Source organism: Pteropus vampyrus, unplaced genomic scaffold (genome assembly GCF_000151845.1).
Source record: "Pteropus vampyrus isolate Shadow unplaced genomic scaffold, Pvam_2.0 Scaffold370, whole genome shotgun sequence".
NCBI lineage: Eukaryota > Metazoa > Chordata > Mammalia > Chiroptera > Pteropodidae > Pteropus > Pteropus vampyrus.
In genome coordinates this window covers 763,322-779,281 of record NW_011889151.1, presented here as the reverse complement: position 1 = coordinate 779,281, position 15,960 = coordinate 763,322, and the positions used below count along the sequence as shown (strand labels likewise).

General features: G+C 42.2%; 1 protein-coding gene and 2 pseudogenes across 1 annotated transcript in view; 1 reads left to right on the top strand and 2 right to left on the bottom strand.

Moving 5' to 3' along the window:
• The window catches only part of NUFIP1 (NUFIP1, FMR1 interacting protein 1), a 37,852-nt gene that overhangs the window by 4,142 nt on the left and 17,750 nt on the right, over nucleotides 1-15,960 (top strand). The window contains exons 2-7 of the mRNA XM_011379708.2: nucleotides 3-385; nucleotides 2,394-2,476; nucleotides 3,610-3,708; nucleotides 4,492-4,554; nucleotides 5,405-5,481; nucleotides 12,190-12,282. Coding sequence (XP_011378010.2) covers nucleotides 3-385; nucleotides 2,394-2,476; nucleotides 3,610-3,708; nucleotides 4,492-4,554; nucleotides 5,405-5,481; nucleotides 12,190-12,282 — 798 coding nt within the window. The remainder of the gene's footprint in view (nucleotides 1-2; nucleotides 386-2,393; nucleotides 2,477-3,609; nucleotides 3,709-4,491; nucleotides 4,555-5,404; nucleotides 5,482-12,189; nucleotides 12,283-15,960) is intronic.
• LOC111731402 lies at nucleotides 4,669-4,787 on the bottom strand (annotated as a pseudogene).
• On the bottom strand, nucleotides 6,171-6,289 carry LOC111731416 (annotated as a pseudogene).

The window sequence follows — 15,960 nt, the reverse complement described above, 5'->3', positions numbered from 1 at the left end:
AGCGATTTCGTGACGCCCACCCGCTGGTTTTCGGCCCCCGAGCCGACCCCCAGGTTGGGGCTTCCGAGCGACACTGCCCCGCTGCCGGGCAATTGGATGCTCTGGGCGATGTTGCCGCCGCCACCACCGCCTTCGTCGTTGCCTCCCGCCGCAGGGTCAGCGCCTTCCTCCGAGGCGCAGCCCCCCAAGGAGACCCAGGCGCCTCCCGGCTTCGACGCCCAGATTCTTCCCGGAGCGCAGCCCCACTTCGACATCCAGTCCCGCCTCGATTCTCAGCCTCAAATCAACGGCCAGCCTTCCTGGAATTTCCAGGCTTCGACATCGTGGTACTGGAGACAGTCTCCTGGCAGATTTCCTCTGCATCAGAAGTCCCACAACCCTGCGGGTAGGTTGTCACTCCTCTCCGCGCCCCCCTTTTTCTTCTTTCCTTCTTCCGTCTTCTTTTTCTCTCCTTTCTCTCTCTCTGCACTTGGGATTCTGCCCTGCACTCTTGGAGTCCGCTCGTTCCTGTCTCACGGTTTGTCCGACAAGAATGTTTTCCTCCTCTGTTCATTCAATTTAGCATGAATTCCAACCACGTGTCAGGAACTGGGAATATAGTAGTGAGCCAAACATACGAAAATCCCGATCGTTATGGAGCTTATCCTATGGTGCGGGAAGACAGACGATAAACAAATGAAGCAGTGTGTATTGGAAGGCAGTGAGTGCTGTGGAGGGAGATGGCAGAGAAGAATGATAGGGCGTACAGTTTTAAATGTCAGTATAGTCGTTAGGAAAGGTGACGTTCGAGCAAAGAATTCAGGGAGGTGAGGGATCAGCCGAGGATGCATCTGGGGGAATATGGATACAGGCAGAGGTCTGGATGCAGAAGCTGCAGATCAGATGGTAGCCAGTGTGGCCAGAGAGGACTGAGCTTGGGGTGGAATTGTAGAAAACCGAGGAAGAGAGCAGTCCTGTTAGGGTCTTGTGGATGATGGGACTTTGATATAGGTAGTGCAGGGGAGCGGCGTGATTTGATTTATGTTTTAAAAGGATTAATGTGGCTACTGATGAGAATTGACTGAAAGGAGACCAGTTAGGAAGTTATTGCAGTTTTCCAGGTGCGAGGTATTAGGGACTTGGCCCAGGGTGGAGCTCAGAAGGTGATGAGAAGTAGCTGGATTCTAGATATATTCTGAAGGTAGAGTAGGACCAAAACAGTTTGCTGAAGAATAGGAGATGGGGAGTGAGGTAAAGAGGAGACGACGATAACTTAGAGGTTGTTTGCCAAACAGGTAGAAGGATGTGGATGTAGCAGATTTGGAAAGATGACCAGGAGTTGGAATATGCGTGCGTCAAGTAGAGATGCTGAATAGGCTGTTAGCTATTAGTTTGTACTTTCAGGGGAGATTTGTGGCTGGAGCTGTAATTTTGGGTGTCATCAGCACATAGATCATATTTAAAGCCCTGAGATTCTTCACTTGAAACCATTCTCCGACGCTGCGTAGGATTTCAGTTTACATTAAATTGGATCCAAATCAGTGTTTACTGTGTGCCAAGTGCTGGGAATACGAACGTGCCTAAGGCACTCCTGAGCCAGGTGAGGTGGGTTCATGAATGTAAATCACAGTCCAGTCCAATGTAAATCACAGCCTAGTGATGGAGGCACATACAGGGCAATTTCATAGTGTGGAGGAGTTAGGAGAAGGTTTTGGGAGATGTGTCTTGGGAAATGTTTCGAAAGATGGTTTTTAGGTAGAAGCAAAGGGAAGTCAGTACAAGGTGAGTTCTTAAGATTGCGGTGTTCTGGTGTGACTGGGGCCGTATCTGTGGAGGGCATGGGGGAAGAGTGTAGAAATAAACTGGGATCTCATCGAAGGACTCTAGGAAGCCATTTGCAGATTTTGAGCAGGATTGTGACGATTTCAGGACTATTTTCGTGGTGTCAGTTGGGAGAGAGGACTTGGAAACTGGAAGACAATTTGGGAGGCTGTCACAGTAATCTAGGTAAAAGCTCAGGGTTTCAGAGTTGGGTCCTTGCAGTAAGAAAGGAAAAGAATTTGAGGGAAAGTGAATTTCACAACGTTCTGTTTTCCTGGTATAAAATTGGTGCTGAATAGGGGTTTTACTGTTTATGTCTCTAATGTTTGAAATAACTACAGGGAATTTTATCAGGGTTGCTTGTCCATTACTTGGACGCCTAAAGCTTCTATGAGCACTTGATCTTACCCTCTGTATCTGAAAAATCTGAATTAAGTGGACTAGTTCTAATCTTTGTTAATTTGTTTAAACTACTATTCTTCCCAGAAGGGGTAGTTTATCACGGTTACTCAAGTATTTGTGACATGCTATAGTAAGTACAATTTTAAATAATTGTATAGTTGCAAACAGTTATGGATCTTTTTGTTTTTCAGTTAAGCATTCTTATTTTCCACGAAAATGTGATGCAAAGTTCACTGACTTCAACTTCCCTCCCAGTAAAAAACAGAAAAAAAAGGTATTTTTGAAGATGTGCTTGAATGTTATGCTTTGCTCCCTGTGTGCTTCTTTCATGTCCTGTGTTCCTATCATAACTCTGTGTTTTGCATCCATTATCGACACGGTGGAGCTTTGCTCCAGTAGGATCTTGGAGGGTCTTAGCTGTAAGTAAAAATTTCAGGCAAAATCTTTTTGAGAAATAAGTGGAGAAATTTTAGAAAATGGAAACATTGACTCCATTTCAGTATAGTATAAGGAGTGAATGTAATTGAGAATTATGACTATGGATAAATGTGTTATTAAACCTCAATGAAGTAAAAATATATAATGTATATAAGTTATGTATAATATATGTAGTTCTAGGAGATTGGTAGGGGGGAGAAGGAATTAAAAGTCTTGTATTTTTTTAATGAGGAACAACTCTTGGTCACATTCAGAAACCAAGTCTTAAAATAGGCTTCCTTTATTCCGATGTAGTTTATCATTTGGTCTTTCAGCTTTAAAACTGTATAAATAATGGCTTAGTTTGGAATAAGTTCAGTAAAGTCTAAAGTATGAAATCAGAATCCTTTATTTTGACATGAAAATATATGTAGCTAATATTAACAAAATATCATGAAAGTATATTATACTTATTAATCTCAACATTAAACAGTTGGAGACGATGTCCTCTATAGTTTATCATCGTAACTTTTTTGTTTTATGTTTAAGCATAAAACTCGCAAATTGGAAACAAAAAGGAACTGATCTTCACCTAAATGTTTTTTCCCCTTCTGTGGTTTTACAATATAAAGTTGTTTTTCCTTAAAGATGAAATGCTGTTTTTACGCTGAATATTTATTTTTAGATCATCTTGACATATACTCTACTAAGTCTTAATTAGATTATCACTTTGCAGTCTACTCGGTTTATATTAGCTCTACTCAGATTTAAAAATTTTTGTTGTGCTTGGCTTTTTCTAATATATTTGCTAAAAATAAAAGAGCAGAATTATTCCTTAATTAGAAATGTCTTCAAGAGTTTCTCCCATGTATGAGGGCATGCGAGCAATCCAAGTATGTATTACTAGAAGGATAGTTATATTTTTATTATTGATGAAAAGTTTTTTATTAAAAGCGTAATGCCTCTTCATTTTTTTTTTTTTTTTTGCAGAAAAGAAAAGAACCAGTTTTTCACTGTTTTTGTGATACCTGTGATCGCGGTTTTAAAAATCAAGAAAAGTATGACAAACATATGTCCGAACATACGAAAGTAGGTTTTCCTGGTTGTCTTCAAATTTATTTAGCAAAATGGGTATATTTGGTAGAAATTCTGAGCTGCTTTTCTTTAAAAGTTTATAATTCATAGAAATGTCAGATGACCTAACAGATTGGGACAGTGACCCTGGGATTTGCAGTTTGAGGGTAAGGGAGGCCCCTGCTTCAGGGCGAGGCGAGATGGCAGCAAAGAAGGGAGGTCTGGCAGCTGTTAGTGGGGGGGCGGGCGGGAGGCGCCTCTGCTTTGCGAGGGGCTGGTTCTCGCCCCCAGTGGCTCCGTGCATCTTCTGAGCGCTTTTCCCTTTGACGTTGCCCTTGGCCATTTAACTGCACTGAATAATTTGCCGTGGCCCATCACACTCTGAGGGTGGTCTGGACCTCATGAGGTACTTAAAAATTTTTAACCAGAATATTCAAGAAGTCAAGAAGTTAAAAAAGAAGTTCTCAGTTTGGAAAAGTTCCTCTCAGTTTATGGGACTGCTTCCCACTTCAGGAATAAAGAACATTTGACATCATTGGTGATGTCATGCATTCACTCAAGTGGACAAGTGAATGATTTGTGTCACCGTATCGTATACTTGGAGAATGTCATTTCTTTTTAAATACAACTCTTGGAGTGATCTTTATGTTGTTGTTGATATAACTATGCAGTGGTGACACCACGTAGATGGTGATAGGACCAGAATATATCCGTGTATGTACTTCTAGGGTATGTTTAATATTTAAAACATGGAATAGCCTTTTTTCTCTTTCTTTCGTTTTTCGTTGTCTCTCTCAGTGTCCTGAAGCAGATTGCTCTTTCAGTGCACATGAGAAGATTGTCCAGTTCCATTGGAGAAATGTAAGTTCTTGTTGCGTTTTTTATTTTTTATTTTTTAGGCGAGGCAACCCTTGGTCGACCTCACAGATTGCAAGGACCTTGTCAGCTTACAATCCCTTATTTTTTATTTTTTTACACCTGCAGCACCTGGTCTTCCTAGGTGGTCTCCCATCCAAGTACTGACCAGGCCCGACCCTGCTTAGCTTCGGAGATCAGACAGGATCGGGCGTGTTCAGGCTGGCACGGCCGTAGACTTGTTGCGTTTTTTTAATACATGCTCTTTTCATATCACTGATCTGTTTTCCTCACAGCTCTTCATTTACATAGCATCATTATAAATAATATCCATACAGTACTTCGTACTTTGTACGGCACCTTTACATTTATGACTCAGTTTCATCCTCATAAACCACTATGTAAAGTAGGTAAACATTGGCCCCCTTAACGGATAAAATGATGATTTGCCTTGGGCTGCAGAACTCCTTCGTGCACTTGAGTTCCTTGACTCTTACTCTGTGGTGGTTTTTCTGCACCACGCTGCTTCACATTATTTTGTGTATTTATTATTTAACTATTCCTCAGTTTTGCTTTTTAGGGCGTTCATTTGGGTATTTAATGCCATCTGAGAAATGGGTGACATATTTACTTCGTAATGAAAATTACATTACTTCTTTTTCTTGTCAATGGCACCAATCTAAATACATAGGCAATTGTTTTTTATCGTTTAAAGGAAGAGTCACAATAAAGATGGATAAAGCCTGCTTACTTAGTGTTAAAATTCTCTCAGCTGGGAAATGTAATGTCGGGTATGGAGTCTCCATTATTCCCCGTAAATGTGCTTCCTGGCGTTCAGTAGGCTCTTTCCCCCTAGATGCACGCTCCTGGTATGAAGAAGATCAAGTTAGACACTCCGGAGGAGATTGCAAGATGGAGGGAAGAAAGAAGAAAGTGAGTAACGAGTTTAAACTCGTGAAATAACTTTCTTCTCCTGTGGCAGAGCTGAGTTCTTCAAAATAGTGACTTTGCTCAAGCAGCTGCTTCTAGAAACTCATATGTTCTCCATCTCTGACGTTCTGCTCATTGCTTTAGCCCAGCGGAAATCCTGCCGCTTTGGAGATATTTTTCTTCATCTGTCTACAGGAATATTCTGCCCTTCTCTGAACTTGGTGTCTGATATCGTCACCTTTTTAGCACAGATGTCCCTTATTACAGTCCTATTGATGAACTTCTTTGCACACGTGTCTTTTAAAAAAGTAACTTACAGGCTTTACAGATGTAAGAACCATCTTTTACGTGGTTCTGTTAACACCTTATGGTGCCATAGGAATGCTTATAAATGTTGATATATAACTACACATTTGTTGTTTTTAAAGAAATTGGGCAGAAATGTGTATGTGATTAATAATTGTGGTTATAAATTAGTAATATTATAATGCTACTTAAACTGCTGTGGTTTTGACCATGAAATTCTCATTATATCGGACAGTCATTGAGACAAACCAAATTGATCGTATTAAATGTAATACCTTCTAAAGTAGCATTCCCCATATGAATGTGAGCTGTGACCCTTGGTGTTTTGTTTAGTGAGTGCTTTATTTTTTTTTTAAATTTAATTTAATTTCTTAATTATTTATTTACACCTACAGCACCTGGTCTTCCTAGGTGGTCTCCCATCCAAGTACTAACCAGGCCTGACCCTGCTTAGCTTCCGCGGTCACACGGGATCGGGCGTGTTCAGGGTGGCATGGCTGTAACAGTGAGTGCTTTAAATGAAAGAATTCCACTGGCTAGAGGGACTTAAGGAATTTGAAGACGCCACCCGGTTTAGGTAGCATGCGTTTATATAGTGTCTTTTGTCGGAGTCTTTTTTTTTTTTCCGTTTTAGAGAGATCTCTGCGCCCTTTTTGTTTTTGTGTTATGTGTTTTGTTATCTTTTCGTATCTTTTTTTGACATGTTTTTTTTTTGAATTTTATGTGTACATTTTGCGTTTTGAAGGGGGAGATTTTTTTCTATATGTGCCCGGTTTTTGTGAACAGAGAGGGGCGGAGCCTTTTGTTTTTGAGTCTCTCTGTGTTGTGATGTGTAGTATCTCTGTGATGTGGGCGTGAGACCATACGCACCTGAAGCATTAAGTTTAACCACGTAGAGAGAAGAATTTCTGGTCAAGGGGTACATGGGGTCTTTCGAAAGCAGGGCCATCACTTCGTTTTGTAAGACTTCTCGTACGAGGTGTAGTGCCCGCCCCCTCCCCTCCATTCACTTTAATGCGTTATACATACAGCGAGATGCACCCCCTTTAATGCATAGTTCTGACAAGTGCTATCACCCCCAAAACCCCCTGCGCCCTTTGTGGTCGGCTTCTCCCCACCTTCAGTCTCTGGCCTCCCCTAGTCTAATTTCCGTCGCTATGTTCACACCTTTGCAGATCATCAGATACTTGGAGTCGTACAGTCTGCAGCTTTTGAGTCTGACGCTTTCACTTAGCACAGCGCATTTGAGATTCATTTTGGTCGCTGCATTTAGCAGTAACGTTTTCCTTTCCGTTGCTGTTGTCCGTTCCATTATGCGGATGTATTTGTTTGTTTATCCATTTCCTGGTTGAGGGACCTTCAGGACGTGTTCAGTATTTGGTGATGACGAGTAAAGCCTCACGAACACTGATGTGCAGGCTTTTGTTTAGAACTTGGTTTTTCTCGGACTTGAGTAAATGCCTGGGAGTGTTATGGGGCGATCACGTGATAGGCACGTGTAACTTTATGAGACACTGCCAAACCTTTTTGGCAGTGGGTTTTGAAATCGAGATGCAAGCATCAGATGGAAGAGGATGGCTGAGATACATGGTGCCTGCATAGTCACAGCTGTGCCCCTGTGAGCGGAGCAGCGACCTTACTCTGAGGCTCAGTGTGAAGGCGGTGACTTTTCCCAAACAGAAGAAGTCCCAGGCTGGCGGTGCTGCTCTGCGGCGCCGATAGGCCCAGGCTCGCGCCCGGTGGTCCTTAGTCGGTGGTTTCCATCCTCGCGTCCCCCAGAATGTTCCAGACACTAAGCCCTCGGTCTAGACAGGAAGGAGAGAACGAGGCAAAAGGCACCTGTGGCCAAGTTTGCCCCTTTTCACTACGAAAACAATGGCTTTGTTTCTAGCTGCAGCCAGGAGACTTCGCTGTAGCTCTCGATGGCCGAAAGTGGGTTGCTTGGCCACCTTTAGTGACAGCACAGTTGATGGAACACCCCCAAACAAAACGGGGAGGAGGGGAGAGCAGGCGGCAGGAGCATTTGCCTCAGTGCTTGGCGGAGAAGTTGAAAGCTTGTTGGCTTTCAAAACTCTGGTGTTTGGAAGCAGCTCTGGCCTTCTGAATGAAGGACAGATGAGCAGGTGTTTAACTCGCTTATTGGTGATTCTTTTTGTGTTGGACAGGCTGGGGCACATGGGAGGGAGTCTACTTATAGTTTCTAGAATGTAGGCTGAAGATATGACTGACAGGGCACAGAGTACCTCGGGGAAGACTGAGCAGAATCTAGGAAGTGAATAAGTGAGGCGACAGATTTGTGAAATAATGAAATGCTTGAAGAGAATGAGGAACTTGGATGAGGATGACGATTTTGGATCAAGTTTATTTGTACCTGTGATATCGCCTTGTTAGTAAAGTGTTCTGAAGTTATCTTTTGCTGCTTGCTGTGTTCATCTGAGGTTCTTTGATATCTTGGTTCTCCAGTTCTGGCTTTTTAACGTATTAAGATATTATTTCTATAAGTGTACTTTATTAATAAAAAGTATGGGAAACATTTCTTTTGGCATATTTGATAGATTTCTCAAAGATAGACTAACATTCTCTCCACTAGCGTTTTTAAAAAACCTATTATGAAAATACATTCACTTTCCTAAATTTCTGTTATTCTCAATGTTTTTAAAATGTTATTTGAACTCCTAAAAGACTAAATTTCACATTGATATGCCAGGAAAGTCCTTATATCTTGAATTTTATTTTTCTTGTGAGAGCTACGTTCTTTCTGAGGAAGCCACTGTATTTTTTGACATGAAAGAAAGATAAAGAGTTTGTAATTGCTGTGTTAGAAAATCTTGTGAAGGATTTTTCGTGGAGTAAGCATTTTAGAGCTGGAAGAAAACTCTAAGATTTGATTGGTCTATTGCTCCTTTATTTATTTATTTTTTAAAAAAGTACACCTTTGCTTTTATTTCTTCATTTTTGTTTTTTTCAGATTAGCCAAACTCAGAGGTGCCCATTGTATTGTAAGGTTAACTAAAACCTTAAAGCTTCTCACTGATAACTTGAAAAAAAAAAAAATTCCACTGCTAAAAAGTGATTTTTTTTCTTCATTCCTGACCTGCGAGGTTCAAATGCTGTCTGAGTTGGCCTTGGGGAAAACGAGCGGTAGAGGTTTATTTCCAAAACCTCAATTTTAGAAACTTTGAGACATGTTTGACAGCAGATGGGAGCCCACTAGGTGGAGCCGTTTTGTGATCATTATTTCAGTAGTTCCCGTGGCTCTTAGGAAAGCCTTTGAAATCGTGTCCCCAGTTCTTCCAGAATTCCAACAGAGGGGGTCTGCTCCTAAGGAATGCCACATCTTTCTGAAGTTCAGCAAGACTTAGGAATAAAGACACAGACGTGTGTCTCGTGTAGAAGCAGCGAGGTTCAGTGGGAGTGAAGAGAGATTGTGTTTTTATAGAGAACAGGCGTAGGGGGGAAGTCAGTGAGCAGGTGCTGGTTTGGGGTGAGGCAGGAACTAGAGAGTGTCGTGTAGCCGGAAAGGTGCGTGCGAGGATTTGGTGGGCTCCGTTTTGCCTGTTTATCGGCTCTGGTGCGTAAGGGCTGTCACTGGACGCTTACATCACAGGCGAGAGGAAGGGAAAGAGGACGGATGACATGAAGAGGAGAGAGGAGGAAAAGGGGATGTGGTTTCAGGGCCAGCGCCTCTTGGGGTTTTGGGGACAGATGGAAGTAGGAAGAGAAGTGATTTTAGCAGATAAACATAGAGAAACCGACTGGGAGAATATCACTCGTCCCAGTCTTTATAACTCAGTGACACCCATTCTCTAACAGGAAGCATTGGGCTGAGGTTTATCTGTCCATAATTGTGCAATGTAAGGCAATTGGTGTTTTTTTTCCACCAGACTGGAGTCGTTATTTCAGGTGTGCTCTAGGAACCCGACCTGGGTCCCCTGTCAGAGCTCCAGACTGTCCTTATCTTCGCGTCTCAGTGTTACTGGGCTGGAGGGGCGTCCTGGTGCCTGTGTGTGTGACTCGCTCTTGTATTTCTGGCATCCCTGTTTTGGGATAATTTGCCTTCTAATACTCTTGCGTCCTTTGTTTTTAGTCTCCAGATTCTATGTAAATAAGAACGGTATAAATTTTGGGAGAGGATTTTATTAAGCGCTGAAAAACAGAATCTCACTGTTTTGCAGGGGATACTGAAAGGTCCCTTACTTTGGGGAAAGCGACACTTTAATCTGCCGGAAAGAGACAGTGAGCTGTTTGAAAAGACTCCCAGAAGCGGGGCTCCCTCCTCGAGGCCAATGGTAAAGAAGGGAAGCCCCGCTTCTGGGAGTTTAAGGAAGGAGGGAGCCCCGCTTCTGAGAGTTTAAGGAAGTCGTTTACACCTCACCTAAAATCCACTTGCCGTAACGAACGTTTCCCTTCTTTACCATTGAGAAGCACGTACGTAGCATCTCGCGTGTCTGTGACACACCGTGGTGCCCAGTCTTACTGTTTAGCATGTGGCCTAACGCGCGAAGGGTCTGCAGTGCGCAGAAGGAAAATGTTGAAGACACGCAGCCGTCAGAAGGAGTGGGTTTCAGGGAGGTGCCGGGCCTGGCGTAGCTGAGTTCCAGGCTGGGCGCTGTGGGGCCCATGAAAGGCTGTGGGGCCCGTGAAAGGCGGCACCTTTTTCTCCCCCTCTCTGCGTTTGCATATTTGTTCAGGTTGAGAACCACTGGCCACCATCCTCTCTGTGAGATCGTTTATTGTCACCGCTCTTCCTCTTGTAAAGGCCGCAAACAGTTCCAGATGCTTTCATCTTTCGTCAGAGGTCTTATTTTTCATTCCGTTAATCATCTCTGAGTCTCTTCTGAATCCCTTCCAAGTTTTATTTTTTCTCAACCCTCCTTTTCGGTTTAGAAATACGAAAGTGGACACAGAGCCCTGAGTGTTCTTGACCACTTTTCAGTATTGTGACAGGAGGATTTCACACCTGAACATGTGCGTCCCTGTCATAGAACCTTAGCTTGCGTTCGCGTTCCGAAAGCGCAGTCATGTGGTGCCGACTGGCTGTCAGAATTTTATCTCCTTATGACCTTGATCTTTTCCTCTTAATGTTTATTTATAGCTCGTGTATTCATCATCTTTTATTTACGGAGTTCATTTTTCTTGGCTGGATAGATTGCTTTGCAGTGTTCTTATTGACATTCATTGCCCTTTTTCCGATTACTTCACTTACTCAGTGTCACTGCCATTCTCCTCCTCCGGCGTGGCCAGCCAGCAGGCTTCACATTTTGCCGTTCAAGTCGGTGATGCAGATGTTAACAACAGCAACAAAAAAGGCGGTGGAAACAGTGTCCTCCTAGAAGCAATGGCAGGACACGACTTGTTGATTTTTCTCAACATTTATTCTGATGAGCAGCTCGCTTGAGTCGTGGCCTCTGTGTTCCCTCCTTCTGTGCTTTTAATACTTCTGAGATCTGTGCCCCACACCACCAGCTTAGTGCCTGCCTCTCCACACAAAGAGAGCTTTGTCTGAGCAGTTCATCTTGCACAGCGCTGTCGGATTGAATCCTAGTCACTGCCTTGTGCATCCCTCTTCCTGTCCATAACTTTCAGTGGCTCCCCATCTCTGCTGAATTACATTTAAACTTATTACATTTGGCCCCAGCCTCCCTTTCTGATCGGACTGCCTGTAACTGCGTTTCACGCAAATGGACCACTGGCATTTCCTGGACCTCTCCACGCCTTCTGAGGCCTTGGTTCGTCGGCCCTGTTGGCTCTACTTAGAACACGCTGGAGCTTTTTCTTCTGATCTCTGCCTGTTCACACCACTTAAGACCATTTTCTTCCACATTCCTTTCTTCCTGGATTTCTCCAGCTCGATATGATCTTTCCCTGCCACCCCACAATCTTGATATTCTTCGGAGTACTAACTGCATTTTGCCCATTGTTGAAGCTGTTTGTGTGCTTTTCTTATCCTTCGTGGTGGACTCTTCTGAGAACTGTCTCCTCATCTTGGTAACTTGGGATGTACCTGGTATGCATTAGTCATTGCACAGACTTCTGTGTTTTCTTACAGTATTGTCCAGTGCACACCAATAGAAGAATTAGATCTGCTCGAGCACATTGTATGATATGTTTGATTTAAATCCTAGTCTTAAGATCCTCATATCCTCACAGACTAGTAGCCAGGTTGTGGACTGGCAGCTGGTCTACACTTTGAGCATCACTGTTATAGTCTATTTTCTTTGCCTTTTAAAAAGACTCCAGAAGGAATTAAAATTTATATATGTTATATGTAAAGGTTTATATAGATTATGATTTACAGTATTAGTCTTTAAACAGAAATTGTAAATGCAGCAATTGCTTTATTGTGTAATCGAAGTTGTGTTCTAAAAGCCCTTTTATATATATGTTTTTGATTTTGTTTCGTAGAAACTACCCAACTCTGGCCAATATTGAAAGGAAGAAAAAGTTAAAACTTGAAAAGGAGAAGAGAGGCGCGGTGCTGACGACGACACAGTATGGGTGAGCGCACGGCTGCTTCCTCGCCGCGTATCGTAAACGAGTGCACTTAAATGATAGAGAGAACACGGACCAGCATCTTAGATCGCTGCACACCCCCCTTCTGAAACCTTCCACTTAAAAAGAAAATCATAGATTATACTTTAAAATAAGCAATGCCCTATATTTGTAAGGCTTTCAGAAAGATTTATAATTAATAAGTCTTTTCTGTCCTTGTTTCCCAACTAAACAGTTCTTCCCAAAGGCAATTTTATGCTTCCAGAGATAGTCCAGCTGTATATAGCACATAGATAACAGTCTTTAAAATAATTTGATTGACGCTATTCTAGACCTTGGTTTTTTTTTAGCCGAATAATATAATGGCTGATTGTGTGTCCCATATTAATACATAACAAGTCTCTTCTTCCTTTAAGAATGTGTAGGAAGCCTCAGGATTTCCCATGGGATCTTTTTTTTTTTAAGCCAATTTCCTGTTGCCAGACATTTAAATTATTACCAGTCTTTTACTATTAAAAATTTGCCAAAGTTACATGCATTTTACACACGTGAAGGTATTTCTGAAGATGAATTCCTAGAAGTGGATTTACTGAGTCAAATGACGTACGTGCATTTGTGGCATTGTTAGCTAACTGCCAAGCACCTGTCGCAGACGCTGTTCTAGACACCAGCGCTGTATGAGACACCGTTTTCACCTTCCCTCACCTTCATAGAATTTTCTTCAGTGTTTTTTCCATTTATTTTTTATTGAAATATATTTTAACAGAAGTAAAATATACAAATCCTAAATGTACAACTCGATGAGTTTACACACACAGACACATACCTGTGCACCGACACACCCATGTAACCTCCACACACAGATTAACTGATACAGTCACATCCTGATTAATGACACGATGCCTTCTGAGAAATGTGATGTTAGGCAGTTTTGTCGTTGTGCAGACATCACAGAGTGTACTTACACACACTTAGATGGCGCAGCCTACTGCACACCTAGGCTCCGTGGTACAGCCTGCTGCTCCTAGGCTGCACACCTGTACAGCGCATCCCTGCACTGAATACCGTAGGCTGTTGTTAACCCGATGGTAAATATCTGCATATCTAAACGTAGAAGAGATACAGTAAAATACGGTATAGAAAATAAAAAGCGGTCCACCTGAATAAGGCACTTAACTGTGAGTGGGGCTGGCGGGACCAGCAGTTGCTCTGGGCATGTCGGTGAGTGACGGCCGAGGACGTGACTGTCTACTGCAGCGGGCTTCGTAGTGACACTGCACACTAACTTTATCGAACGACATGGAAGTAAAGCAAGCACAAGAGAAAACGATACAATCGAGATGCAGTGAACACGAGGCCTGTGAGGCTGGCTGCTGGCGTAACACAGCATACTGTTTGACAGCAAACTTTTTTATAAGTAGAAAGTATATTCTAAAATAACTATAAAAAATACAGTAAATGCATAGCCAGTATCATTGTCATTTTTATCAAGTGTAGGTACCACACATAGTCGCATGTGCGATGCTATGTACAACCGGCAGCTCAGTAGGCTTGTTGACCACAAACACGTGCTCAGTGTGTTGTGCCACGATGTTAGACGTCTCCGATGTCACTAGGTCCATCACAGTCTTACGGGACGCCTGTCGTGCGTGTGGCCTACCATCAACCGACCCGGCCTCGTGCCGGGCACAGGAGGCCTTCACCCCTCAGAGCGCCCCTAAACCCGCCCTAGTGCTTGACTACGATTCCTCTAGGAATCGTACATCATGAAGTCATTGGCGTGTGATTTCCATGGCTCAGAATTATTTCATGAGATTCAGTTATACTGTGTGGAGCTGTAAATAGTTCATTCCTACAGCTGTATAAACCTCAGTGGTGAGAATATAACTTCTCACTGTCGGACATTTGGGGTTTTCTCACTTTGGACTGTTGTGAATACAGCTACTCCGAACATTCTTTAACATGTTTTTTGTGGACCTAAGTATTCGTTTTCATTGGAGAGAGACACACACACACTCGTAGGGCATCCATATGTTTAGCCCTAATAGACACGGCCACAGTTTTCCAGAACGGTTGTACCAATTTACAGTCCTACCGACTGCATCCGATTGCTTGGTCTCTGGTCAGTGCTTCGTGGTGTTACATCTTTTCCTTGTGTCATTCCATTTCCCTCAGGACTGAGGATGTTGGACACCTCCTATGCCAGTTTTTAATTGGGTTGCTTTTCTTGATTTGTAGGAGTTGTTTACTTAGATACGGTCTTTTTTCGAGGAGGGTGTATGTGTTGCAGACCATAGTCTCACAGTTTGTGACTTGCCATTTTACTCTTAATGGCTGTTCTTTTTGTTTAATACAGTGGTCAATTGCTTGGACCTCTGGAGGTGGCGGGGGTTCAGTTAGACGTACCTGCTGATTGACAGGGCTCGGCCGCAGCTGGAGACTGCTTGGCTGATGGCTGGGATGCCTACACGGTTACCATTTCTCGTCCTCATTGTTCTTCAGTGTTGATCCATCTTTCCACTTGATACCATTTTACTTTTGCCTGAAAGACTTCCTTTAATGTTTCTTATACTGAAGATGTGCTGGAGATGACATCTGTAAGCTTGTGTGTCTGAGAAGGTTTATCGAGCCTTTCTTTGTGAAAGATTTTTTTGTTGGATATACAATTCTAGGTTAGCATTTTTTTAAATTTATGGTACCTTAAAGATGTTAGTCCATTGTTTTCTCATTTGTATTGTTTCCAGTGAGAAACCTGTCATCATTATCTTGTTCCTCTATGTAAAATGCCTTTTTCCCTAGCTGATTTTATTTTAGATTTCTCTTTAACACTGACTTTGAATGTGATCAAGGTGTTCCTTGGTATTTTCTTCATGTTTCTTGTGCTCAGATTTGTTGATCCCAGTCAAAATCCCAGCAAGTATGTTTTGTTTTATTTTGGAGTTTGTTTGTTTTGTTTTTAGTAGCATCATGGAGGAGGAAGATGCTATTGATAAACTTTAAAATTTAAATGAAAATGTAAGGGTTCTAGAAGATCTAAGAGTTAGAGTGATGAAAATAGTGTAGCATTGGCCAATACCACAGATAGATGGGGAAAAGATAGTGTTTTCAACCTTTGCCTTTTAAACTTTTCTGTCTGTATATTTGAAAGTGTATTTCTTAATAGAATATATAATTTGGTCCTGTTTTTTTTTATAATTCAAGCTGAAAATCTTTATTTTTTAGCTAGGGTTTAATTTATTAACATTTAACGTAATTACTAATATAGTCTACCATTGTTCTGTTCTTTAAATTTGTCCTTCGTTTCCCTCTTGCCTTCTTTTGGATTAATTGAATACTCTAAATCTATTTTCCTCTCTGTTAGCTTTTTAGTTATAATTATTCCTAACCTCTCCACTTCAAGGGCATCTAGATTTTTACTTACATTATACTTGGTGTAACTATTTTTAAGTGTTGATTAAGTAAACTTTCCTTTCAGTGATTGTCAAACAGTGATGTAACAACTTCCTCAAAGGTGGAGTGGGATGCAAATACCAAATATGCCTCTTTTTCAGTGAAGTCTTATTGATCTTATCGGTTAAGATCATCCTAGCTCATTACTTACTAGTAATTTCCGTAGGGATGATCTTTGGAAAGCCAGCTGTGGCCAGGTGCAGGGGGCATCCCTGAGTGGGTTCAGGAAGGCAC